General features: G+C 45.9%; 1 protein-coding gene across 7 annotated transcripts in view; it reads right to left on the bottom strand.

Moving 5' to 3' along the window:
- LTBP3 (latent transforming growth factor beta binding protein 3) overlaps nt 1-27,314 on the bottom strand; it is a 165,796-nt gene that overhangs the window by 71,223 nt on the left and 67,259 nt on the right. For 6 of the 7 annotated variants that reach the window (XM_033953909.1, XM_033953906.1, XM_033953908.1 and 3 more), the window contains 7 exons: nt 25,728-25,853; nt 23,156-23,287; nt 22,816-22,944; nt 22,167-22,286; nt 18,224-18,346; nt 14,834-14,956; nt 14,610-14,729 (listed from right to left, as the gene is read on the bottom strand). In XM_033953909.1, the coding sequence (XP_033809800.1) occupies nt 14,610-14,729; nt 14,834-14,956; nt 18,224-18,346; nt 22,167-22,286; nt 22,816-22,944; nt 23,156-23,287; nt 25,728-25,853 (873 nt within the window). The remainder of the gene's footprint in view (nt 1-14,609; nt 14,730-14,833; nt 14,957-18,223; nt 18,347-22,166; nt 22,287-22,815; nt 22,945-23,155; nt 23,288-25,727; nt 25,854-27,314) is intronic. The other variant, XM_033953910.1, reaches the window with a different exon arrangement.

Raw genomic sequence — 27,314 nt, forward strand, 5'->3', positions numbered from 1 at the left:
CCTCTCCGCCCCTTCCACATGCCACTTGCGCCCTCCTTTCCACGCCCCCCATACCTCTTTAAAATCTTCACCAGCACGAGCAGTTACTCTAGCCTGTTGCTTGCGCAGTCCTGGCTCTCTCTGAAATCACTTCCAGGTCACGAGGCCAGGAAGTGATATCAAAGGGAAAGCCAGCGTGAGCAGCAGGCGGAGAAGCTGTTCGTGCTGGTGAAGATTTAGAGATACAGGGGTGGGAAGGGACGGCACGAGTGTGGCATGGGGGCACCAAAGGAGCGGGGGGCAGAGACGAGGGCATGGGGGGGTGCCCCTGCCCCAGGCACCTCCCACCCTCGCTATTCCACTTCCTGGCAGAAACCGAAATAGTAGCAAGATTCCATGCTATCAATCCCAGGGTAAGCAGTCTCAATAGGAGACTATGAACTTTTCCTCCAGGAAATTGTCCAAACCTAGTTTAAACCCAGCTACACTACCCACTGTTACCACATCCTCTGGCAACGAGTTGCAGAGCTTAACCATTCTTTGAGTGAAAAAATATTTCCTCTTATTTGTTTTAAAAAGCATCCATGTAACTTCACTGAGCCTAGTCTTCCTAATTTTTGAAGAATAAAAAAAAAAATATATCAATTCACACTCTACACCCTCAGGATTTTGTAGGCCTCAAACACATCTCCACTCAACTGTCTCTTTTCCAAGCTGAAGAGCCCTAACCTCTTTAGCCTTTCCTCATAAGAGAGGAGTTCATCCCCTTTATCATTTTAGCTGCTCTTTGAAATGTTTTTAATTCCACTATATATTTTTTTGAGATATGACAAATCAGAACTTAATACAGTAGTCAAGGTGAGGCTGCACCGTAGAGCGATAGAGGCATTATTTATTTTATTTTTTTCCAAAATGATTTTTTCCAAAACGGTTTACAAAAAGATTACATACACAAAATATTAAAACAGGTCAGAACAAATAAAAGTAAAAGCAGAAAGATTCAGTCCTTACAAAAGGTCAAATGCTCACAGAAATGCATCAACAACTAGTTGCGTTTTCAACAGATTCCTGAATGAACTCCTATCACTACATTTTCGAATTTGGCCAACAAGGCTATTCCACAATTTTAGCATTCGTTTCCATATATTTAGGACTGGCCTTTGTTTTCAACAGTGCTGAACTTTTGGAACGCAATGATCTTGATGGCTGGTAAAAAAAATTCAGGGATCGTGCCATATAGAAATTGGTGACATAACATAATTGCTTTATATTGGATTCTAAATACAACTGGCAGCCCATGCAGTTGTTGGAGATATGATGCAATATGCTCTTATCTTGGCGTTCCAGTTATCAATATAACTGCAGCATTCTGCCCTGCATTTTTGGTCTTATTTACCATCCCTTTTCTAATAATTCCTAGCATCCTGTTTGCTTTTTTGACTGCTGCCACATACTGGGCAGGTTTCAGCAAATTGTCTACAACAGGGGTGCCCAACACGTCGATCGCGATCGACCAGTAGCTCAGGAAGGCAACGCGAGTCGATCGCGGAGCCCATCCCGGGCTCCGTGATAGACTCGTGTTGCCGTCCTGATCTACCGGGCCGATCAGCCTTCCTCTCCAGTGTTCTCTCTAGGGCCTTTTAGCTGGGCGGTCCGCCCAGCTGTCATCTGCTGCTGCCACCGCTGCTGAACATTAAAAAAAACACAAAAAAAACCGGCTTGGAGATTTCAGCCCGTAGCGATGCTCTGTGGCTCTAACATGTGCGTGCCGGCTTCCCTTCTCTTCCCTCCGAAACCGGAAGTTATGTCCGGGGGGGGGGGGGGAGAAGGGAAGCCGGCACGCACATGTTGAGAGCCCTGAAGCAAGCGTTCGCTACGGGCTAAGGCGGGAGACATGTTAGTGAAGCATTTCCTCTTCTTGCTGCCGGGTCCTGCCTACTTTCTGTTTCCGCGAAGGCAGGACCCGGCAGCATTTCCCCCAACAGCTCCTCGCGATGCTGGTCGGCAGAAGCAGGGATAGGTTGGGGCGTCGTCGGCTTTTGGGCGTGTTATTGGCGTCGGCTTTCGGGCCTGTTATTGGTGGCGGTTTGGGTCCTGGTCCCCGATGGCAGTTTGGGTCCTGGTCCCCGATGGCAGTGGCAGTGTCTTGGGGGAGGGCAGGGAGAAAGAAAGAAAAAGGGCAGGCAGGGAGACAGAAGGAAAGAAGAGAAACAGATAAAAAGGAAAGGGAGGCAGAGAGAAAGAAAGGGCAGGGAGAGAGGAAGGAAAAGTTGGGGGAGGGAATGAGGTGTGGAGGAGAGGCAGCATACAGGCTAAAAGGGAAGAAAGTGCAACCAGAGACTCATGAAATCACCAGACAAGGTAGGAAAAATGATTTTATTTTAAATTTAGTGATCAAAATGTGTCTGAATTTATATCTGCTGTCTATTTTACACTAAGGTCCCCTTTTACTAAACCGCAATAGAGTTTTTTTAGCGCAGTGAGCCTATGAGCGTCGAGAGCAGCGCTGGGCATTCAGCGCAGCTCCCTGCGCTCTAAAAACTGCTATCGTGGTTTAGTAAAAAGGGAGGGGGGTATATTTGTCTATTTTTGTATGGTTGTTACTGAGGTGATAGTGCATAGAGTCATCTGCTTTGACCTCTTTGAAAAACCCTGGAATAGGAATGATAATTAACATTTTCTATGCGTTCAGTGTGCGTTGTGTTTTTAAAATTTTATTGTTGGTAGATCATTTTGACTTGGTCATTTTAAAAGTAGCTCGCAAGCCCAAAAAGTGTGGGCATCCCTAGTCTACAATGACACCTAGATCTTCTTCTTGGATGTTGGCCCCTAAGGTGGATCATCTGTAACTATGGTTTGGATTATTCTTCCCAATGTGCATTACTATGCATTTGTCCACATTAAATATCATCTGCCATTTGGATGCCCTCTCTTAAAATTTCCTAAGGTCTTCCTGCAATTTGTCATGCCTGCATGTGTTTTAACAACTTTGAATAGTTTAGTGTCATCTGCAAGTTTAATCATCTCATTTGTTGTTCCAATTTCCAGATCATTTATAAATACGTTAAATATAGGTTGCCAGATTTTCCCTAGGCCTGCCCAGTTCCTCCCATCCCCATCCTACCCTAGCCCCTCCCCCGTTGCCTGCTCTTGTCGGGCAGGAAGGAAGACCGCGCATGCGTGGACTTCCTCCCTGCCCGAAGCGATTTCAGGCTTTTCAAAACCTACCGTGTTTCCCTGAAAATAAGACCCTGTCTTATATTAATTTGGGGCCCAAAAGAAGGCACTAGGTCTTATTTTCAGGGATCTTATTTTTTTCATGTACAATGATCATCTCTCCCTTCCTCTCCTCCACCCCAATTCTTCCTATTTCCTTTCTTTCCTCCACATGTGCAGCATCTTTCCTCTCCTCTCACCTATCCCTTTGAAGTGTCTCCCTCCCTCCCATCCCAAGTGCAGCAGAACCCTTGCAGCTTCTATCCCTCCCTTCCTCCCATCCCCCCTTGTAGCATCTTTCTATCCCCCTGCCGCCGCGCATCCCTCACCACCCCATCTCTCTCTCCCATCCGAACTGCGAGACAGGAATAACTTATAACAGTGTTGGCAGCAATCTACACAGGCTTCTATCTTCCGGGCATTCTTCTGCTGGGTTGCTGATGACATCATCAGTGATGCGGCAGAGGAATGCCCAGGAGATGGAAGGCCACGAAGCAGCCTGTGTAGATTGCTGCTGACGCTGTTATAAGGTATTCCTGTCTCGAGGTTCAGATGGGAGGGATAGATGGGTCAGCCGGGGAAGGGGGAGGGGGAGTGCGCGGTGGTGAGTGGAAGCGCTGTTGCTGCCGGCGACTATTTTCGGGGGTAGGACTTATATTAAGACCTACCCTGAAAATCATGCTAGGGCTCATTTTCGGGGTAGGTCTTATTTTCGGGGAAACACGGTAGACAAAGTGCCGGGTTTTGAAAAGCTGTCCGGACCCCCGGACATGTCCTCAAAAGGAGGACATGTCTGGGGAAATCCGGATGTTTGGTAATCCTAATTAAATAGCACCAGTTCCTGTACAGATCCCGGTGACGGGACTAAATCACGCGAGACAACAGCGCACCGACAACTGAGCGCAGACAACTGAGAGCAAGGTTGACGGCGCGCCGAAGAAAAGCACTATTTTAAAGGGCTCCGACGGGGGTGTGTGGGGGGGAAACCCCCCCACTTTACTTAACAGACATTGCGCTGGCGTTGTGGGGGGTTGTAACCCCCCACATTATACTTAAAACTGAACTTTTTCCCTAAAAAACAGGCAAAAAGTTCGGTTTCAAGTATAATGAGGGGGGTTACAAACCCCCAAACCCTCCACAATGCCAGCGCAATGTCTGTTAAATAAAATAGGGGGGTTCCCCCACCAACACCCCCCATCGGAACCCTTTAAAATAGTGCTTTTCTTCGGTGCGCCGTCAACCTTGCGCTCAGTTGTCGGCGCGCCGTTGTCTCGCGCGATTTTGTCTATGAACCACAGATCCCTGCAGCACTCCACTGAAAAAATGGCCATTTAACCCTGCCCTCTGTTTTCTGTCCAATAACCAATTCCTAATCCACAGCAAAACATTGCCTTCTATCCCGTGACTCTAGATTTCTCAGGAGTCTCTCATGAGGAACTTTGTCAAAAGCTTTCTGAAAATCTACCACTCACCTTTATCCACATGTTTAGTCACACCTTCAAAGAAATGAAGCAAGTTGGTGAAGCAAGACTTCCCTTGGCTGAACCCATGCTGACTCTGACTCATTAAGCCATGTTTGTCTACGTGGTCTGTAATTTTATTCTTTATAATAGTTTCCACTTTCTTGCCCAGAACTGAAATCAGGCTTACCGGTCTGTAATTTCCTGGATCACCCCTGGGACCCTTTTTAAAAATTGGCATTACACTGGCCACCTTCCAATCTTCAGGTACTATGGACAAGTTTAACAGCAGGTTACAGATCACTAACAGCAGGCCAGCAATTTCATGTTCGAGTCCATTTTGGAAGCTACAATTTGTTTGAGAGTAAGCTCTGGCTTTCTCTTGACAAAGCTTTCAGTGAGACAGCGAACACCTATTGGGAACTGGAAAATTATTATGGAGGCGTTGTTTTGAAGAACCATTTAAAATCTAAGTAAAACTTATTTTTGCTACTGTTGTCTTTATTAGTAAGCAGAGCTTTTTTTTTTTTTTTTTTGCATAATTTTTCCTCTTGTGTGGCAGTCAGTGGGTAATGCTAGCAATTTGGTCTTTGCTGATATCTATTGGAGTTTTTTCTAGACCAAGGATGGAATATGAGCCTGCTATTATTTGAAAATTGTGTCTTTCTATCCGCTAATTTTTAAGTCAAAATGAGCTGCATTCCTCTTTGACTATTCATAAGAACATAAGCCGTGCCTCTTCTGGGTCAGACCAGAGGTCCATCATGCCCAGCAGTCCGCTCACGCGACGGCCCATCAGGTCCAGGACATAGAAACATAGAAATAGACGGCAGATAAGGGCCACGGCCCATCAAGTCTGCCCACTCCAATGACCCTCCCTATCTATCTTTGCGGATAGATCCCACATGTCTGTCCCATCTGGCCTTAAAATCTGGCACGCTGCTGGCCTCAATAACCTGAAGTGGAAGACTATTCCAGCGATCAACCACCCTTTCAGTGAAGAAGAACTTCCTAGTGTCACCGTGCAGTTTCCCGCCCCTGATTTTCCACTGATGCCCCATTGTTGCCGCGGGACCCTTGAAACAGAAGATATCTTCTTCCACCTCGATTCGGCCTGTGAGATACCTGAATGTCTCAATCATATCTCCCCTCTCTCTACGTTCCTCGAGTGAGTAGAGTTGCAGCTTCCCTAACCGCTCCTCGTATGGGAGCTCCTTGAGTCCCGAGACCATCCTGGTGGCCATTCTCTGTACCGATTCCAGTCTCAGCACATCCTTGCGGTAATGCGGCCTCCAGAATTGCACACAGTACTCCAGGTGCGGTCTCACCATGGATCTATACAGTGGCATAATGACTTCAGGTTTACGGCTGACGAAACTCCTGCGTATGCAACCTATGATTTGCCTTGCTTGGATGAAGCTTGCTCCACTTGATTTGCAGACTTCATGTCTTTCCTGACAATCACCCCTAAGTCTCTTTCTGCTTCAGTTCTTGTCAGGATCTCGCCATTCAGGGTGTAAATCCTGCATGGATTTTGGCTTCCCAGGTGCATGACTTTGCATTTTTTTGGCATTGAAACTGAGTTGCCAGGACCTAGACCAGCGCTCCAGTAGAAGTAGGTCATGCATCATATCGTCTGCCATTGAATTTTTGTCTGTTGTGCTTTTGCTCACTACATTGCTTAGTTTGGCATCATCGGCGAATAATATTATTCTACCTCGGAGCCCTTCTGTCAAGTCTCTTATATAGATGTTGAACAAGATCGGGCCCAGGACGGAGCCCTGTGGCACTCCACTTATCACCTCTGACATTTCGGAGGGGGTGCCATTCACCACTATCCTCTGAAGCCTACCTCCAAGCCAGTTCCCAACCCATTTGGTCAATGTGTCGCCCAAACCTAAAGAACTCATCTTGCTCAGCAACCTGCGGTGTGGTACGCTATCAAATGCTTTGCTGAAATCCAGGTAGACGATGTCCAGGGACTCACCAACATCCAGTCAAAGAAGCTAATCAGATTGGATTGGCAGGATCTCCCCTTAGTAAATCCATGTTGGTGGGGATCCTGTAGATTCTCCTTGTCCATGATCTTATCCAATTGGCGTTTGATTAGGGTTTCCATTAGTTTGCTCACTATTGATGTGAGACTCACTGGTCTGTAATTTGCCATCTCAATCCTGGAGCCTTTCTTGTGGAGTGGAACGACGTTAGCCGTCTTCCAGTCCATCGGGACGCTACCTGTACTGAGGGAGAGATTGAAGAGCGCGGATAGCGGTTCCACCAAGACATCGCCCAACTCCCTGAGCACCCTAGGGTGTAGGTTGTCAGGCCCCATTGCCTTGTTGACCTTGATTTTTGACAGCTCTATCTATACCCTTCTATCCCCTTTTCCTTCAGAAAATTGTCCAATCTCTTCTTGAACTCCAATACCGTACCCTGTCCTATCACGCCCTCTGGAAGCGCATTCCAGGTGTCCACCAACCGTTGGGTGAAGAAGAACTTCCTAACATTGGTTCTAATTCTGTCCCCTTTTATTTTTTCTGAATGCCCTCTCTTGCGGTTGTCGAAAGTTTGAAGAATCTGTCCCTCTCCACTTTCTCTATGCCCTTCGTGATCTTGTAAGTCTCTATCATATCCCCTCTAAGTCTCCGCTTCTCCAGCAAAAATAGCCCCAGTCTCTCTAATCTTTCAGCATATGAAAGATTTTCCATACCTTTTATCAAAAGTGTCGCTCTCTTCTGAACCCTCTCAAGTATCGCCATATCCTTCTTTAGGTACGGCGACCAATATTGGACGCAGTACTTTAGATGCGGACGCACCATCGCCCGATACAACGGCAGGATAACTTATTTCATTCTGCTTGTAATACCCTTCTTGATTATTCCCAGCATTCTATTCGCTTTCTTAGCAGCCGCTGCGCATTGTGCCGATGGCTTCATTGTCATGTCCACTATTGCCCCCAAGTCCCTTTCTTGGGTACTCTCACTCAATAACAGCCCTCCCATCGTGTAGTTGTACCTCGGGTTTCTGTTTCCTATGTGTAAGACTTTACATTTCTCTACATTGAACTTCATCTGCCATCTCGTCGCCCACTCCCCTAGTTTGTTCAGGTTTCTTTGTAAATCTTCGTAGTCCTCTTTAGTCCTAGCCCCATTAAATAGCTTGGTGTCATCTGCAAATTTTATTACTTCGCTCTTCGTCCCTAGATCATTTATAAATACATTGAATAGCAGCGGTCCTAGCACCGACCCCTGCAGAACACCACTCGTGACCCTCCTCCAGTCCGAGTAGTGGCCCTTCATTCCTACCCTCTGCTTCCTGCCCGTCAACCAATTCCTGATTCATCTGTGTACGTCTCCTTCCATCCCATGGTTCTTCAGTTTCTGAAGTAGGCGTTCATGGGGTACCTTGTCAAAGGCTTTTTGGAAGCCTAAGTATACATATTGTGATCGCTGTTTCCCAACGGTCCCACTACTACCACTTCCTTTGCAGGTCCTCTTTGCCCATTAAGGATTAGATCCAGAGTGGCATTTCCTCTCGTCGGTTCTCTAACAAGCTGATCCATGAAACAGTCCTGTATAGCCTCCAGGAATCCGGTCTCCCTAGCGCATTTTGAGTTTCCAAGATTCCAGTCTATCCTGGGATAGTTGAAGACTCCCATAATGATCGTGTTACCGCTTTTGCATTCTCGTTTCATCTCGGCTTCCATTTCTTCATCAGTAGTTTTGTTTTGCACAGGTGGACGATAGTACAGGCCCATCTTTATCTCGGGCCCTTTCCTTCCCGGTATTTTAACCCATAGCGATTCCAATTTGTTGGTCGTCGTAGCTGTGTCCACTCTGGACAAGTGTATGCTTTCTTTTATATATAGAACTATTCCTCTTCCTTTCTGTCTGAACTGTCCTCATGACAGAGTTTGTACCCCGGCAGTGCTATGTCACATTTGTTTCCTTCATTTCACCATGTTTCGGAGACCCCAATGATGTCTAGGTTCTCAGTTTTGGCCATGACTTCTAGTTCCCCCATTTTGTTCCTTAGGCTCCTTGCATTAGTATATATGTAATTTAAGTCCTGGTAATTTTTAGTCTTCACTTCCTTTCCCTGTGTATCGATCTTTATTTTCTTCTCCTGTGCTACAATCCTCTTATCCTCCTCCTCTCTAATCCACTCCTGTGTTTTGCCCATTGTTTCTTCCAAGCATTTCTCCCACTTAGTATCTTCACGGGATACCTTTTTCCAAATCGTCGACAATTGGTCGACTGTCGGCTTTCCCCTTCTTCTTAGTTTAAAGCCTGTTCTATTTCCTCTCCTGATGTTGTTTGCCAAAAGTCTAGTTCCCGCCTTGCTCAGGTGCAGTCCATCTCTCCTGAAGAGCTTGCTCTTGCCCCAAAACGTTGACCAATTCCTCACGAAGTGGAACCCCTCTTCCTCTCACCATCTCCTCATCCATGCATTTATTGATTGTAGTTCCGTCTGCCTCTTCAAATCTGCCTTCGGTAATGGTAGGATCTCTGAAAACGAAGTGGAACCCCTCTTCCTCACACCATCTCCTCATCTATGCATTTATTGATTGTAGTTCTGTCTGCCTCTTCACATCTGCCCTTGGTACTGGTAGGATCTCTGAAAACGCTATCCTCCGAGTCCTCATTTTCAACTTCCTTCCCAGAATCTTGAACTGTTCTATTAGTGCACTTCTGCTGTAGTCCCTCCTGCTGACATCATTTGTCCCAATGTGGATCATTACAGCAGTCTCTTCCGTCTCTGCTCCTTCTAAGATCTTTCCAATTTTGTCCATGATGTCCTTTGTTCTCGCTCCTAGGAGGCAGGTCACCAGTCGATCCTCTCTCCCACCTGCTATGTGGCTGTCCACTTGCCTGAGGATTGAGTTTCCCACTAGGATCGCGGACTTTCCCTTCTTCAGTTTTCGCTCCGGTCGCAGGTCTATGTCCTCAGGGTGCTTCGCTGCGTCTTCCTCTATGTCCTCAGTATGCTTAGATGCTTCTTCTTCCGGGCATCGACTAGACCATTTCTTCCCTTCCTGCGGGATTCCTCTGTGGGTTTCTTCCGTGGAGTCAACTTCCACTTGTTCTCCCTTCCATGTTGGTATGTCTTCATCTTTCCTCTGATGTTCATGTTCTTCCACCCTCCTCCTGTAGGTCTCCTCAATGAATTCCTCAAGTTCTCTGACTTCTTACTCAATGCATCTCCCTCTCTTGAATTCCTCCGCTGTCCTGGGTGGGTCTTCTGTGATGTAGAGTCCTTCCAGTTCATGTATCTTGTCCTTCAGTTGCCTGACTTCCATCTTCAAGCTTTTCAGCTCCTGACACCGACCGCATATATATGACTGCCTCCCCGAGGGGAGGTAGTCATACATATGATAGTCTGTGCAGAACACTGGAAAGCTCATCTTCTGGATTCCCTCTGCTTCCATTGCTGTCCACCTTTTTAGAGTACTCTCTTTTATTTCACTGGTTCCTTTTTGCTTGTGTGAGTGTGTGTTCTCCTCTGTGCCTGCTGCTTGCTATTTCTCTATTTCCTAGTTATAAATTTTCCCCTGTATCCACTCCTAATGTGTCGTGTTTGTCTAGTGTTGACTAGTGTCGTGGTGTTCTGTGTTGACTAGTGTCGTGTTTGTCTAGTGTTGACTAGTGTCATGGTGTTCTGTGTTGACTAGTGTCGTGTTTGTCTAGTGTTGACTAGTGTCGTGGTGTTCTGTGTTGGTTAGTGTCGTGCTGTTGTTACTTATGTATGTGCCCTCTGTGTCTGCTTTGTTTTTATGTATTTGTTCGGCTATTTAGCTGTGTTATTTGTTGGCTTCTTTACCGCGATTGCCCTTCCTTGGTGTCCTTTGGTGTGGTGACTCTGCCCTTCTTGAGGCCCTTCGCAAAGGCGTTCTCGCTAAGGCGAGCGCCTTTGCCGCTTGCCTTCGCTGCGTGCCGTTGGCTCCTCCCCTTTTATGGGGGAGTTTGGGCAGTGACTGTCGAGCGGTGGGGGTGGGCGGAGCTTACTTTTGCCGCTACCCCTAGCTTCCTGCTCCTTCCTGCCTGCTCTTTCTGCTCCCTGTTGGTGGTTTTTGCTTTTTTCTATACTTCTTTTCTCCTTACTAGTCTCCTCCTTCTCCCAGCTCCTCTCTGTGCTCCCTGCCGATGCTGGGCACCGTGTGTGCCGTTGGCTCCTCCCCTTTTATGGGAGTTCAGGCGGTGACTGTTGATACAGTGGGGGTAGGCGGAGCTTACTCTCACCACTGCTCCTAGCTTCCTGCTGCTTCCTGCCTGCTCTCTCTGCTTCTCGTTGGTGGTTTTTGCTTTTTTCTATACTTCTTTTCTCCTTACTAGTCTCCTCCTTCTCCCACCTCCTCTCTGTGCTCCCTGTTGATGTTGGGCACCGCATGTGCCGTTAGCTCCTCCCCTTTTTGGGGGGAGTTCAGGCGGTGACTGTTGATGCAGTGGGGGTGGGCGGAGCTTACTCTCGCTGCTGCTCCTAGCTTCCTGCTCCTTCCTGCCTCCTCTCTCTGCTCCCCGTTGGTGGTTTTTGCTTTTTTCTATACTTCTTTTCTCCTTACTAGTCTCCTCCTTCTCCCTGCTCCTCTCTGTGCTCCCTGCTCCTCTGTGTGATGTTCAGTAATTATTGATCCTATGCTCTCTTTTTGATATAAAGTAGTTGAAATCATCCGTTATTATACTGTTAACCAATTTGCCAGCTTCCCTAATTTCTGCAAACATTTAATCTGTCTGTTTGTTCTGTCCCGAAAGATGGTAGTACAGCCCTACCTGTATACTCCTTCCCTTCAATCAGGAGCTGCATGTCAAAGCAGTTCCTGATTGGTAAGGCCTGACTTTAGTACTGGAAGAGCCGGTCGGAGCATGCAGCGAGTGATTTCCTTCACTCGCCAGTGCTCTGGCTGCCATCTCCTGCCTCTCCAGCTGCCTTCTCCTGTCTCCCCTGCCTAAAAATTGTATTTGCGGTTTTTCAAAATTCACGGGGGTTCCTGGAACGGAACCCCCGTGAATTTGGGGGGAGTACTGTATGCATATAACCTCTTTCCAAGTGGGAGATAACCATACAACTTGAAATTTAAGGCAAAACCATACTTTTCATTTTCCTGATATTAAAAATATAAAATACACCATGATTTTCAATTCAACCTGGGCTTATCAAGCAGCCAAACTATGGAAAACTCTACCTAGTAGAATCAAACAAATTATCTTTTAAGAGTTTCAAAAAAGATCTAAAGACTTATCTGTTTGAAGAATTTGTACTTAAAAGAGATACAATTTTAAGATGTGCATAATGTATTAGATCATTTATTTTTTGCAAACTGCTAGGAACTTCTATGAGGTATTGGCAGTGTATAAATAAAGATTGTATTGTACATGTGACACTCAATGTAAAAGAATGGATAGCATCCCTCTCACTGCTGCATTGCTGTCTGCATCTTAGTATTACTGGAGGTTAAATTAATTAAAACTTGTTACAGTACTAGAAAAATTAGTCTACTATAAAAAGCCTTAAAATTCTATGGTATATTGCATGATTTATGTAATGTTTGCGTCTCAGGAAGCAATGGATCTAATTAAAACTAAGTAATGAAAACTCTCCTCTCATTATCCTAATTAGAATAATTAATTATAAATAAAGAACTATGCTTGGGGTAGGCGGGAGTTGTGAGGGCAGGTAGGAATGAAGATTGAACTAGGCCCTGCTGTGCCGTGTAGAGGCTATTGGGCTCATAATTTAAAAAAATATGTCTAAAAACCCGCCTAAATCAACACTTGGACAATGAAAGAGACAGGTCGTCCAAGTAGCAATAATCAAACAGGGTTTTAGATGTATCTAAAACAAGCTTAGGCCTTTTCCCTGCCTCTGTGTGCCCAGAGCAAAAAGGGGCATTTTTGGAGGGGTCTCGACATATTCAGACTGACTTATATTTGAGTATATATGATATGCATATTTTTATGATTTTATATTTTTATGATTTATTAGACTCTTGATAAAGGCATTATTGCCAAAACACTGTCAGTGTCAAGTCTACATTGTGCTGCTACCAATAAAGTGTATCCTGAATAGTTCACTGCTGAGTGATCGACATCTTTTCCTCACAACTCAATTATTTGAATTGTTGTTCTCATCGTAGAGGCCTTTCAGGCTTTCTCCTCAGTGTACTAACACGTGGCAGGCACCACTTGTCTAGGTGCCTGCCGCGTCAGGTGCCACTTACAGAATCAGCTCCTTTGAACCTACCCCCAGAGTTTTGTAAACTATCCCTATGATACAATTTTCCAAATAACTAAAATGGCTTGTCCAAATTCCCCAGTGGAGCTATGACTTGGGGGTGACCTTTTCAGGGCAACCATTACAACCCCAACAACCTATGCTTCTCTAAGGCGTATAGGATAGCCTGCCCAGATAGGTGCTTATGACTAACAGCAAAGGTATGGCTGCATTAGGTTTCCAAGAAACAGCAGGACCTTTTAGAAGTGGCCATGGTTAGAACTCAAAATTCAAACACACAGCAAGACTGGATGCTTTATACAATGGTTTTACTAGTCATGTTGGACTATTAGAAGGCTTAGAAATGAAACATGGTACGGGAAACTTGAGTGTTGTATTTAGTGTTGGTCTTGCTAGAATCACAGAGGAAGACGACAAAGCCGAGATGACCCTCCCTCACCACCCAGGATCAATATTGGAGCAGACTCTGGGCACATTTGGGACCAACATAGAAAGCAGCAAGAGGAAAAAGATTAAAAGTTCAGGCACAAGATATGGGTCATCTGAGTAATTCAGGCCAAGCTAATCAGTTGAGGATTTCTTTGGGCTTATCTGTGCTCTGCTCTGTTCCTAGTTGTAAGGGGGTGGTGAAGGGGGGGGGGCAATCCGCCCCCAGATGCCATGTTGGTGGGGGCACTAGCACCCCTCCTCTTCACCCGCCCGCCTCTTCCCATTCCTCCCTTCCATGTGCACACCCAACTTCCCTTCCCCCATACCTTCAGTTGACATTGTTCACGGCAGTCAACAGCGTGCTCATTGCGATCCCGTTGGGTCTCCCGCTGATGTCACTTCCAGGTGCCATGAATAGGAAGTGACATCAGAGGGAGAGCAGACAGGGTCACAAGGAGCAAATTGTTGAACGCCGTGAACAACAACTTCAACTAGAGGTATGGAAGAAGGGGGGGGAGACAATGGCGGGGGAGGGGTGCCACCGCCCTGGGCACCTCTCACCCTCTCTACGCCACTGGTAACATGCTTAAATGTGAGAATATAAGAGAGGTAAAAGGAGAAATTAGGTTCTTATCTGTTAGCTTATAGACCTCTGGGGCAAAAATCCTCATCCCAAGACACCCTTGGGCGTTTGGATGAGAGAGGAGTAGAGGGGGGCAAAACCGCCGCTGCCTGGGGCTGCACTGGGGAAGATGTTGAGGGCAAACTCCACCCCCCCCCCCCCCCGAGACCCCCAGAGTGGACACGGAACTTCCAGCTGCCAGCACATAAACTTTACAAAGTGCTAACATAAATTCAGGAGGAAAACCCCCGGAGACCCCAAGGAACTCCCTGCCCCACTTTGCCCCTGTATTTCCAATAGGAGGAAGGTCACCTGAGGTAACAGAAATGAATGAGGAGGTTCCCGCCGAAATTGGACCTGAAACTGCCAAAATCGGAGCTTCTGCGGCCTGTCATGTCTGAAAAGCCATTCGTAAGGACTATAACAGTCTACCAAGCGATGCAGAATGTGACATTAGCTATCACTTGGCTGTTTCTTGCTATGTTCACTTACAGGTTTTTTTATATTGAAAAATGCTAAAGAAAAAAAAAAATTATATAATAAAAGAAAAGCAGTTGCAGGGTTTTCAAATGGATATGGTGAAAAAGAAGCCCAGACACCCATCTGCAACAGGACCTTTCCCATATTTCTGGGACCTGGGGAAGAGAGGGGTGGGAAGGTAATCATCCTGTTACCTTTGCACTTCCTCCCAAGCAGGAGCTGGAAACCCTCCGGACACTGGCAGAGATAGGAGCCTTCTGAATTAGTGCATGTCCCTCCAACACAGGCCGAGGGGAATTTACACTCATTAATATCTAGAGGAAGAAAGAGAGCAGATTACAGAGAAGGGTAGAATTGTCTGTAAAAACCAGGCTGCGGTGTTGGCTACTCTGATGCGTCCCAAGCCTTGCCCGCTCACCTTCACAGCTAAAGTTGTCCTGGGAAGGCTGGTAGCCCATTGCACATTGGCACATGAAAGAACCAACCAGGTTAACACAGGTCCCATGAGCACACAGCTCCTGCTCCTCACATTCATCCACATCTGGACAGAGAAATGGAAATAATCACCTCTTAACTTTCATAGATACACAGAGGGGCATAATAAAAAAAAAGTCCAAGTCCTCTTTTGGCCTAAGCCTCTAAACGCTGAAAGTAGCAGCAGGGAAAATGTCCATTCTCAAAAAAAAAAAAAAAAAAAAAAAAGTTCAAAATGAGGGGTTGTTATTTATTTATTTATTTTTTTAGAACAGCCTACCTCTATGTTCAGCAGTTTAATTGCCCAGACCACCACAACGTCTAAAATTAACACATTCCCAAACAAAAAAAATCGCCCAAGTCCCAACTAGAGAGTTGCGCGGGGACAGAAATCCCACCCGTCCCCACCAAAGTCCCACCCGTCCCCGCGAGGAATCCCACCCGTCCCCGTGAGGAATCCCTCCGTCCCCACCCGTCCCCGCGAGGAATCCCCTCCGTCCCCACCCGTCCCCGCCAGTCCCTATAAACTTCAGAAATAGTTATTTCATTTAATTATGCTACTGAATTAAAGGCTCTGGTAGAAACCCATTTACAAATAAGCAAAAAGACTTTATTAATTTGAAAATATTAATTGGGAAGAATACATACTTTGTAAATGGGTTTCTACCGGAGCCTCTAATGTTTATAAATTTTTATCAACACAACTAATATACTACTTTATCCTGAAGCAAAAAAAAAAAAAAAAGGAATAGAATTCTTTTCCTACCTTTGTTGCCTGGTTTCTGCTTTCCTCATGTTCTCATTCAATTCCTTCCATCCACTGTCTCTCTTCCTTCTGCATCTTCCATTTGCTCTGTTACTGTGCCTCTCCCTTTCTTCCCCCTTCCAAATTGGTCTGGCACCCATCTTCTTCTCTCCGCTCCCCCCATAGTCTGGCATCTGTCTTCTTCCATGCCAGCGTCTTCTCCCTACTCTCTCTTCCTCATTTCCTTTCAGTGTCCTTCTCCCCCCCATCTTCCCCATGTCCTTTCAGCGTCCTTCTCCCTCTCTGTCTTCCCCATGGCCTTCCAGCGTCCTTCTCCACCCCTTTGTCTTCCCCATGTGCTTTCAGCATCCTTCTCCCCCCTCTGTCTTCCACAAGTGCTTTCAGAGTCCTTCCCCCCGCCTTCCCATGGCCTTTCAGCGTCCTTCTCCACCCCTTTGTATTCCCCCATGTGCTTTCAGCGTCCTTCTCCCTCCTCTGTCTTCAAGTGCTTTCAGAGTCCTTCCCCCCCCTCCTGTCTTCACCATGGCCTTTCAGCGTCCTTCTCCCCCCTCCTTCTCTACCGCCCCGGGTGCAGCACAGCCGGCCAGGTCCCCTTACTTTTGTGGCACTTCCCCGACCGACCGACAACAGCCCCGGTCCGACAAACCTCCCTGCCCTTAACCGCGAATCTAAATTACCTTCTTACAGCTGCTGTAAGAAGGTAATTTAGATTCGCGGCTAAGGGCAGGGAGGATTGTCGGACCCGGGCTGTTATCGGTCGGTCGGGGAAGTGCCACAAAAGTAAGGGGACCTGGCCGGCTGTGCTGCAACCGGGGCGGGGCGGACCGCTCCCTCCCTTGGTAGCCACTCGAACCGCGAGGCTACTCTCCCTCTCCTTACCTGCCCTGCCTGCAGCACAGAGCCGAACGGAAGTCTTCCCGACGTCAGCGCTGATGTCGGAGGGAGGGAGGGCTTTGTTTAAGCCCTCCCTCCCCTCCGACGTCAGCGCTGACGTCGGGAAGACTTCCATTCGACTCTGTGCTGCAAGCAGAGAAGGTAGGGAGAAGAAGAGCCGCGCGACTGAGTACATCCAGCCCCGCAGGAGCCCCGCGACCCTCGGAGGCGTCCCCAAGGGATCCCCGCGACCCTAGGGGCGTCCCCACGGGATGCCTGCGGGTCCCGCGGGATTCCCGTCGTCCCCGTTCCCGTTCAGCTCTCTAGTCCCAACACCCAAACCCAGACCTTTTAGGTGAAAGAGGGGCCAGTCCTTCATCTAAAAGCTGGATTCTGTCAAAAACAACACCGGTTACAGAATCCCTCCTCCCCCCACAACTATCGCAGGAGGAGAGATGCCTAATCTCTCCTGCCGTGATCACAATCCCCCCACCCCCGAACAGCCGCGAACCGGCAAGAGAGATGCCTAATCTCTCCTGCCAGCACCCCCGCAAGAAGCCCAATCTCTCCTGCCAAAGGCGCACCCCCCGTGACTACCGGCAGGAGGGATCCCATGCCCTCCTGCCGAGGCGTAGTCCCCCCTCCCCCACGAACACCCCACCTGACAATACGGCTCAGTGGTCCCTACTCGAAACTTATACCTGTTTTGATTTGGTCTATGTCAAAACATATATGTTCCGACTGGGCCATCTCCCTAGACTTTTGGTTATACTTGCAGTATGACTAAGTCTAGGTCGGCCCACCTCCCAACCTTTCCCCTCTAGGCATTCAGAGGCAGGGTAAAGGCCTAAGCTTTGATTATCGGTACTTGGAAGATCTGTCTTTTTGATCATCCAAGTACCGATTTAGGCCACTTTTTGAATGTTTTTTGTTGTTTTTTTTAATTATGAGCCCCATAGGCTCCGAGGTGTCCATGTGCCAGCTAAGCCCCATTCCCTGATCTGTTTGCTCTCTTTCAGTTTGTCTCTATTTTCCAGTAAAGCTAGTATGTGTGCATTAGAGCCTAACCGAACCCAAGATCATTGGTTTCTGCTGAAACTGAATCTGTGACCAAAAATGGCCACTTGGTATCAGTAAAAAACTCGGTATCAGTAGTAAACAAAACTTCCCCCCCATGCCAAGTTGAGCCAAGCAGAACCAAACCAAACCCCTCCAGTCCCCCTCTCACTATGCCCCCCCTCCACTTCCTTAGGAATATCTGATGGTCTAGCAAAGTTTTTGAAGGCAGGAATGAACCCCACTTGCTCCTGCACATGGTTCCAACTGCAAAATGGCTGCCAGAATCTTCTGTGGCAACCTTGCGAGGTTGCCCCTGGAAGTATTAACAGCCACTACAAATGGAGCAGTGATACGGGGAAAGAATGAGTGGGGTTTGGTTCTTGCCCCGAAGACTCCACTAAACCACCAAACCATTCTAAGGTGGGTCTGGAGAGGGCCTATGGGCGTCATGGGGGAGTGATTGTGACGGGGGAGGAAAGAGTTTTGGGTTTCAGTCAAAAATGCGAAGGCACTTTTGGTCAAAACCAAACCCAGATATCAAGTCTAGTTTTGGTGCTGAATCCAAAACCAAAACCAACATTTGGTTGGCCTATATGTATATACATGCATACTTATGTGTAGAACTGATACCCATACCCATACAGCTCCTGGCTTCAGGGGTGGATATGAAGCCTTCCCGGCAGATGCATCGGAAGGAACCAGGCAGGTTTTCACACCAACCGTTCTCACACAGAGTACCATCAGCACATTCATCCACATCTGGAATAAATCATAGTGGATCAAAGCAGGGAGACCAGAGGAGAGAAGAAGATGATGTCAGTACAGAGTCCTTCCAAAAGTGAAAAGGTTCATAAACTTCCATACCACTGCATCACTAAATCCCCTTCTCCCAACTGTGAGGATGACACCTACCTAAGAAGTTAGTGACCCTCTTAAGCATGCCAGTCACTGCCAGAAATTCCAAAAGCATTCACTCCAACCCACTCCTGATGACTAACCCAGTAGGAGTGGCACCAACAGTCTTCAATCCTTTTTCTGCTGGCCCTGATGCTAATTTTAGTACCTATACACAGTGCTACTGTCTATATAAATAGCTAAGGGCTCCTTTTACAAAGATGCGGTAGAGGTTTCTACCGTGGGTCGGCGAGGTAAATGCTCCGATGCTCATAGAAATTCTATGAGCATTTGCCTCGCCGGCCTGCGGTAGAAACCTCTACCACAGCTTTGTAAAAGTCAGTGTAAATGTTCAATGAGTGCTGTCACCATGCCCACACTCTCCATTTAAATTTAGATAGCTCCGAAATGAAATGTTTAATATATCTAGGTAGTGCTGAATATTGTCATTGTCTGGATAATTTTTTTGACAGTTCCTCACTTCTACCTTAACCTAACCCTCTTTATAGTTCTACAGTTTTGTAAGCTTGAACCTTCTCCTAGAGATCGTTTCTGGCAGGCAGAGCAGAGTCTGGCTTAGTTTTCATTCCTTCCCACCTTCCCCTCTCCCACCAATCCCTAGCCCATTTCTTTACTTATAGTCTTAATTTATTGTCAATTATTCTAATTAGGACAACATTAGAACTCTTTATATTTCATTACCTGCAAAGAATCAAACACTAAATAAAGCATACAATATAACCCTAAGACTATCTAAGAAACAAACACTAAATAAAGCATATAATATAATCCTAAGGCTCTCTATACTAGTCTAATAAATTCCTAGTAGCTTAGGTTTAATTAATTAATCAGCTCAATAATAAGATGCAGACAGTAGTCCAGCAGCAAGAGGGGTGCTATCCAGTCTTTTGCATTGTGTCACATGTATGATTTTCTCCCAGTTGGCGAGAAGTTATATGTGTGTGCTCATTGCAAAGAGCTCCTAGCTTTCTAAGAACGAGTACGTTCCGTTGAGGCTAGAGTAGTTCCAGGTAGAAAAACTTAGATTGTGAGCCCACTAGGAACAGTGAAAGTACCTGCATATAATGTATACAGCACTGTATGCATCTTGTAGTGCTACAGAAATGATTAGTAGTAGTAGCAGTAGACCCAGAGACGGGCATAATCGAAAGGGACATCTAAGTCCGTTTACGTCCATCTCGCAAGTCGTCCAAAGTTAAAAAGAACCTAAGACACATTTTTGAAAGAGACATCCAACTTTTTTTTACTTTCGAAAATCGTCTAATTATACGTCCTGCCGATCTGATCGTCCAAGCCGCTAAATTGTCCATCTTTATACCACATTTCCGTCCAACTTTCCGTCCAAGTCAATAACGCCAAGAACAAGCCCTTTTGGACGTGGGAGGGGGGTCTGCAAAGTGATGGATTGAACATCCAGACATGTCACCTAAATAGTGGGGTACCTTACAGGGCACTGCTGTGAACTTCAAAAAAGGGTGCCATGGCTTCTCCTCCCTACAGCTCCCTTATAAGTCACGGTGAGCCCTCCAAACCACCTCCAGAATCCCCTAGACCCACTTATCTACCATCCCAATAGCCCTCATGGCTTCAGGAGCCACTTATATGCCAGTAAAAAAGGGTTTTGGGGGTGTATAGGGGAGTGCACGTTTAAGTATCAATGCAGTGATTACAGGGGCTTATGGGCATGGGTCCTCTTCTCTATGGGTCCCTAACCCACCCCCAAGATGACTTAAGCTGCCTCTGGGCTGGACGACCAGGCTTTCCTATGCCAGGCGGCCAGGTGATGATGGTCTGGAGGCTGAAATTTAAAGTTGTGAATAAAATTTTTATGGGGGGGTTGGTGATCACTGGGGTAGTGTGGGGGGTCTGTGTTATGTGTTTGAAGTGCTTATCTGGTGAGTTTAGATGGGTTTTTGTGACTTAGACCATGTTTTACATGGTTTAAGTCACAACATCTAAGTTCCGTCTAAGCTCTGTTGTAAAACTTTCGGTTTTACATGCTGTACGACTCAGTCTAAGCCGGCCCACATCCCGCCCAACTCCCGCCTTCAACACGCCTCCTGAAACGCCCCGTTTAGCAGCACTATGAAGGCCTAGGTCATTTTTAAATACATCCAAAACCCGGTTTTATTATCGGCGCTTGGACGTTTTTGAGAAATGTTCGTCCAAGTGCCGACTTAGGCCGGTTTTTGGATGTTTTTCTCTTTCGATTATGAGCCCCAGAGCCACTATAGTAGAGAAAGACACTAATGTGGTTTTGGTCACTGAATTGTGATTCTGTGATAATCAGACTAGGGGGTGAAAATATCAGGAGAAATTCTTTTCCAAGAAGACAGTGTAAATGGAAAAAAAAAAAAAATTCCTATGAGCCTTCTTTTTTTCTAACAATTTGGGATGGATCCAGTCATTTTGACTGGTAAACATTCTTCTAATTTTTAGCTTTTATACAGACATAGCTATTCTTAAAACGTGGCTGTTGCAAATTAAATGGTTCAGGGGATACCGGAGAAACAAAGCAAGCATGTTTTGTGCATTATGGGCAAAATAAAAGCTTATAAAAAGAGCAGGTAGCAATTCATTTCCTTTGAATTTCTGGATGTAGAATGCCAGGAACTGGAACACAGACACCTTTATGATGGGGGGAGAGAAGTCGGGGGCACTTAAGCCAGCCTCTACCACCAGGCTTCCTAGTTGGTGATTATAGCCATTGTGTAACAGCCGCGTTGCAATTATGTTCTCTCTATTTCTCCCCTGAAGACAGGGGTGCCTGTCGGGAGCTGTGTGCAGGAGAGGTTGTGTTGTGGAGTACAAAGGTTGTTACAGGATGCTAAGACTGTGGTGGAGCAGTTGCTTTGAGTGGGAGTTGCGGCTACTTTATGTAAGAAGACGCCGTGACTGGGATTGAACTTCTGTACCGAACTTCACTTGTGGCAGCAAGTCCTGTGAAGAAAACTGCCAATGGAAGACGACATTTGGTAGCTACGTATTTTGTGCAATAGTTTTGGGGGTTTTTTGCGCACCGGTTTTTGATTTGTTTGGCTGCATGAATGATTCGATAAATGACAGTTCAATTGAGTGTTTCTGCATATAAAGGACAGTCTATTTGAGCGTTCCCACATATTTGCACAATTAGTTCCACCCGCACTGGGTTCTTTTTGAGAGACCTTTGAAGGATTTTGATGCAGTTCTACCAAAGTTAGTTGAAATCGCGCTGTTTACACACGCGAGTTGCTGAGGGAAGTTTTTGGGCCTATAATTGGTGTATGCTCATTCAACTATTTAGCGGTGGCTTGAATTGAGCAGAGCGCTGTTTTCACTGAGGTCTTTTTTTTTCTCCACTTTTTTGAAGCGTTTTGTAGCAGTGATTCTTATGTCTTTGGATGAGAGTAGAGGGGAATACGGTTTGTTTGTTTGTTTTTGGCTATTTTTCCTACTCTAGCCCTTTTGATAATTGTTCTCCGATTATAGCCTACTCCATTCTGCTGCTTATGAGTAAGGGAATATTGGAATTTTTACAAAGGTTTAGTCTGGCAATAAATTCTCTTTCAACTCCTTACATAGTGTTGCTGGCTCATCTAAATTCACCCCTTAGCATGATTAGCCAAGGCCTGGTATGGGCCAAGTGCACCATGCTGACATTTTAAGGAAAGAAAGGAAAATTTACCGTAACACTCGCCAGCATGGCTACGATAACCCAGGGGGCAAGGGACACACTTGTAGCTGCCTGGCTTGTTCTCACATTTTCCTTCAGTGCAGGTGGCGGGGTCCTGACATTCATCAATATCTGAGAGCAAAAGGAAGAGTAAGAAAGGGACAGAGTCTCCCCCATCACACAACATGCCCCAGGGTTCCCTCACCCCCTTCCCTCTCTCCCTTTCTCCATTTTGTGTTTTTCCCTCCCAGTCTTTCTCTCCTTATCCCTCTTGTTATCTCTCTCTTTTTTATATTCTTCTCTTATGCTCCCTCTTCCTGAAACCTCTACCCTCTCACCATCTCCCTTCCATGTCACCCTCTCCTTCATGCCTCCCCTTGTATCATACTCTCCTCTTTCTTTCCCTCCCTTGCCCTCCTCTGCTCTCCCTTACCATTCTCTCTCACCTTTAAATGTCCTCCTCTTCCACTTACCATTCTGCTCACCTCTTTCTTTCCCTTTTGCAATCTCCTCTCCTTCCCAGCTGCCTCCCCATAATTTATTCTCCACTCCTATCCTTCCCTCTCTGTTCCTTTCTCCAGTTCATCAGTCTTCTCTTCTGCTTCATCACTCTTCCTGCACAATTTGCCACCTGCTCCATTTGCAGGAGCCTATGTGTTACCTTCACAGACTAGCGGGCGGCTAGGCTTCACACGGTATCCTGGGTAGCACTCGCATTTGTAGTAACCTGGGTAGTTGGTACAGACACGGTTTTCACTGCAAATGTTGGATTTCGAACACTCATTGATATCTGGAAGTTGACAGAAAAATGCCAAATGTGACTCTCTGTGTTGACTGGTAGAGAGGTGGGGGAGAAAGGGGGACCACAAATTATATTAGACTATAGGTTCTTAAAGCAGGGGATGCAAGACCTTGAAATTCACCAAAACAAAGAAGGGGGGGGGAAGAGAAAAACAAGATAAAATGAGGGAAAGAAATAAGAGTGAGTGCCCGGCTCTCACCAACACACGAGCGTATGCCGTGGTGCACCTGCAGTCTGTAGCCGCGGTTGCAGCGACAGGTATAGGAGCCATCTGTGTTCATGCAGGTCCCCCTGCCGTTGCCACAGGGTTCACTGTCACATTCATCCACATCTGCAATGAAGCGTAGAGAGGCAGGTTAGAGCGCAGGGTAACTGGGTCAAAAGAGATGGGGGAGAGAGGGTGGCAGATGCCTGGAATGCCCTCCCGAGGGAAGTGGTGGAGAGGAAAACGGTGATGGGAATTCAAAAAAGCATGGGATAAACATAGGGCCTGCTTAACAAAGCCGCAGTAATGGCCCCAAAGCCCATAGAGATTTAAAGGGCTTTGGGGCAGCCACTAACGTGGCTTTATAAAACAGGCTGATAGAGGATCTCTAATTAGAAAACAAAGGATTTTATTTATTTATTTGAAAAATTTTTACACAGAAATTTCCTGCCGGTCCACAGGGCCAGCACGTGCATCAGGCCCAAAACAGTGTTCTTCAACCGCCGTTTCACGGTGCAATCGATGCAGTGTTATCTTCGAACCAGCTCCCTCGTTCTCACTGATTCAGTGCACAAAGCCACGGGCAGTGGCTCCTATGCACCTGAACCGGAAGCCTTCTCTCTGACATTGCAACGTCAGAGGGAAGGCTTCCAGATGAGACACGGGACACATAAGGAGTCGCTGCCCGCACCTTTGTGCACTGCATCAGTGAGGAAGAGGAAACCGGCCTGAAGATAACACCAGGGGCGGCATAAAATGGCCAGGCGGGAGCAGGCCAGAAGGTAAGGCATAGAATGGAGGGAGGGAGACAACAAAGGTAGGGGGGAATGATTTTATTTTTGAATTTAGTGATTGAATTATGTCAATTTTGAAAATTTACATCTGCTGTCAGTGTGCTTTGTGTAGTTTAATTTTGTGGTTAACCATTATGTGTTGTTAATAAGATTATAAGAATATAAGAACAACATAATAAGTGCCTCTGTTGGGTCAGACCAGAGGTCCATCGTGCCCTGCAGTCCGCTCGTGCGGTGGCCCAACAGGTCCAGGACATGTATAGTAATCCTCTATCTATTCCCTTCAGAAAATTGTCCAATCCCTTCTTGAACCCCAATACCGTAATCTGTCCTATAAGAACATAAGAAGTGCCTCTGTTATATTGTGTATCTGTGAAAAATGAATGGAAAAAATAGTGTTACAATCAGTACTATTATGGGGGCGGGGTCTGGAGTGGAGATTGGATAGAGATGGGTGGGGTCTGGCCTACAACTTAGCCCAGTGTTCTTCAACCGCCGATCCATGGACCGATGCCGGCCACAAAATAATTATTTTATTTCTGCCGGTCCATAGATGTAAAAAGGTTGAAGAACACTGGTCTAACTTACTAAAACTAGCACATGGCTAATAAGGCTTCAATAAAACAGATTGTCAAAATCTGAAACATCACTACCTAGTAAAAAGCTTTCACAAACAAATATGTTTTTAGTTGCTTCTTAAAAGACATCTTGTCTTTACATAGCCTCAAGGACTTGCACGGTCTGTGTCTTATAGATGGTGATTTGGTGTAGGATGGGCTGGGGAGGGCATCAATGGGAACGCCACTAACTTGGAACATGAGGATGTTATGGGCCAGACTTTATGGTAGAAATAAGAAGACTATAAATCATACAAAATACAGCAATAAAAATTATTACTAATTCAAAAAAATATGATCATGTCACACCTCTGTTACAAAAAGCACACTGGCTACCAATCTCGCATTGAATAATTTATAAAATCGCACTGATAACCTTTAAAATCCAACAAACTAACGCACCAATATTTCTGGTTCATCTTCTAATACCATATTTTCCAGTCAGGACACTCAGATCAACAGAACAACATCTGTTGACTATCCCTTCTTTAAAAGTAATAGGTACTAGGAGATCTACTATCTTTTCGGTTACAGCACCCCAGATCTGGAACAACTTACCAATTTACCTACGTGGTGACTCCTCATTACAAAAAGTTCAAAGCTCTTTAAAAAGTTACTTGTATAGGGACGCATTTGAGACATAGATAGCATAATTCTTCTATCATTAAAGCATACTTAATTTTAATCAGACTGTACGTATTAGTCGGAATCTCCTTCACCTCTTTTCCACGTTTTCCATGTTTAGCCATGCTTTCAAGATTAATTTCTATTACCCTCCAGTTGTTTTTTTCCCTAAATATATCTCTATTTTCTTTAAAGATTGCAGTTCACCCTCCTTTCCTTTTGTACTGGCAATTATTTGTACGTATACACTGTATGCTTATTTATATAAAGTTGTTTTATTGTTTGTTTTCTAATTTTAAATTGTCATATGCATTGAAGTATTTGACATTGCGTGTACAACAAATTTTTAATAAACTTGAAACTTGATATCCTGCAAACAGGATAGTTGGATAGGCAGGAGTGAGCCTGGAGGGCAACTTCAGCATTTGGAACCTCAGATAATATCAGGTGGACTTTACAGTCTATGGGCAAAGTGGATGGACCGTTCAGGTCTTTATCTGCCGTCATTTACTTTGTTTATCAGAGACTCACCTACGCAGTATCTGTGCTGGGGGTGTGGGTGGTACCCCAGGTAACAGTGACACAAGTAACCGGTCAGGTCTGCAATGCATTCTCCATGCCCGCAGATGTTCTGGTTCAGCTTGCACTCATCTGTCTCTGGGGAAGCAAGCACAGAGGGATGAGGAGAGGAGAAAATCCCTCCATGACCAGGAGGCATTGCACCTGGGTAGAAGAGAAAAAAGGAAACACTCCCTCCATATGGAAGAGGAGGAGGAAGAGAAGAGCAGAGAGAAGGAGACACCTTCAAGGGGGAGAGGAGAGAAAAATCCACAGGTAAAAGAATCCTTTTCTATTTCCCTTTTTTATTTGATTCACTGTTACTCGCCATAGGTATTGTATTGGCTTACAGTAAAAAGACTGAGTAGAGGCTGACCAAATTTTGGATTTAGTTATGCTGCCAAAACTGGCCCCCAAATCATTTTTGGCCTGGTTTCAGTTTTGGACAAAAGGCTATAGCCATGGCTTCAGCATGTGCTATCGGTAAAAGCTGAAAATTTGTGCTTCGTCGTGTTTGCCTGCCTTCCTCCCCCTTCCCCACTGAATAGGAGTTGCCTCCGCCCTGCCTATCTGTAGGTGTCCCTATTTTACAATCCCTGATAGTCTAGGGGTGTAGTCAGAGCAAAAGTGATCCTCAGTCACTTCTGCCCCTGCTGGCTCTGCTCTCAAAAAGGCTCCCATGACCACTAGTGGCAATGTGCTTTGTTTTTTTTTCTAGATTGTGCATCAGGCTGATATAACGCCCACAGTGTAGACCAGTGTCCTATTTTAGTAAGAATCTATATCATGCTTCTCCTTAACTAAATACAAAAAACAGGAAATATCTCAATGCTACTTTTTCTTGTTATATATACACAGTTTGGATAAGCATAAAAATCTGATAATCATGATCATTTTTACATATTCTCACAAGGTCCTGTCTCAGAGGAGGATTAACTACATCTGCATTGAATTGGGAATCTAAATGTGCCAGACTTAAGACGTATTTGTTAAAATGGTTCTCCTAGCTGTCAGCCTGTGCTTGCAGTTCCTGGGAATAACCTCCTATGGGTTTAGCAGAGGGCTGCCAAAAGCAAGTTTTGGCAATCCCCAGTGGGCCTCATTGGTTCACATTCACACAACCAAACTGTAGTTTTCAGTTTCGGCCGAAACTAGGAGAAGTTTCGGTTGCAGTTTCAGTTTTAGCCAAAAGTAGTTAAGCAGTTTTGGTGGCAATTTCAGTTTTGTCCAAAACAGAAAAAAAGCTGTTTTGGTCAGACTAACTTTGAGCCTACCTGCACAGATTTGTAAACTGCCCCAAGGATATAACATTTTTCCAAATAACTGTTGTCCAAATTCCCTGATAGAGCTATGACTTGAGGTGACCTTTACAGAAAGCCATTACCAGTGGTGTAGTAAGGGGGGCGGTTGAGGAGGTGCACTGCAGACTGCCCCAGGTACCATTTTGGTGGGGGTGCCGGCACATCTCCTCCTCTCCTACCCCCGCTCCTTCCCCACCGCACCTCTAACTCTTCGCCAGTACAAGCAGCATATCCAACTTTCTGCACATGCTATCCTCGA

The sequence above is a fragment of the Geotrypetes seraphini genome, chromosome 8 (assembly GCF_902459505.1).
Source record: "Geotrypetes seraphini chromosome 8, aGeoSer1.1, whole genome shotgun sequence".
Classification (NCBI taxonomy): domain Eukaryota; kingdom Metazoa; phylum Chordata; class Amphibia; order Gymnophiona; family Dermophiidae; genus Geotrypetes; species Geotrypetes seraphini.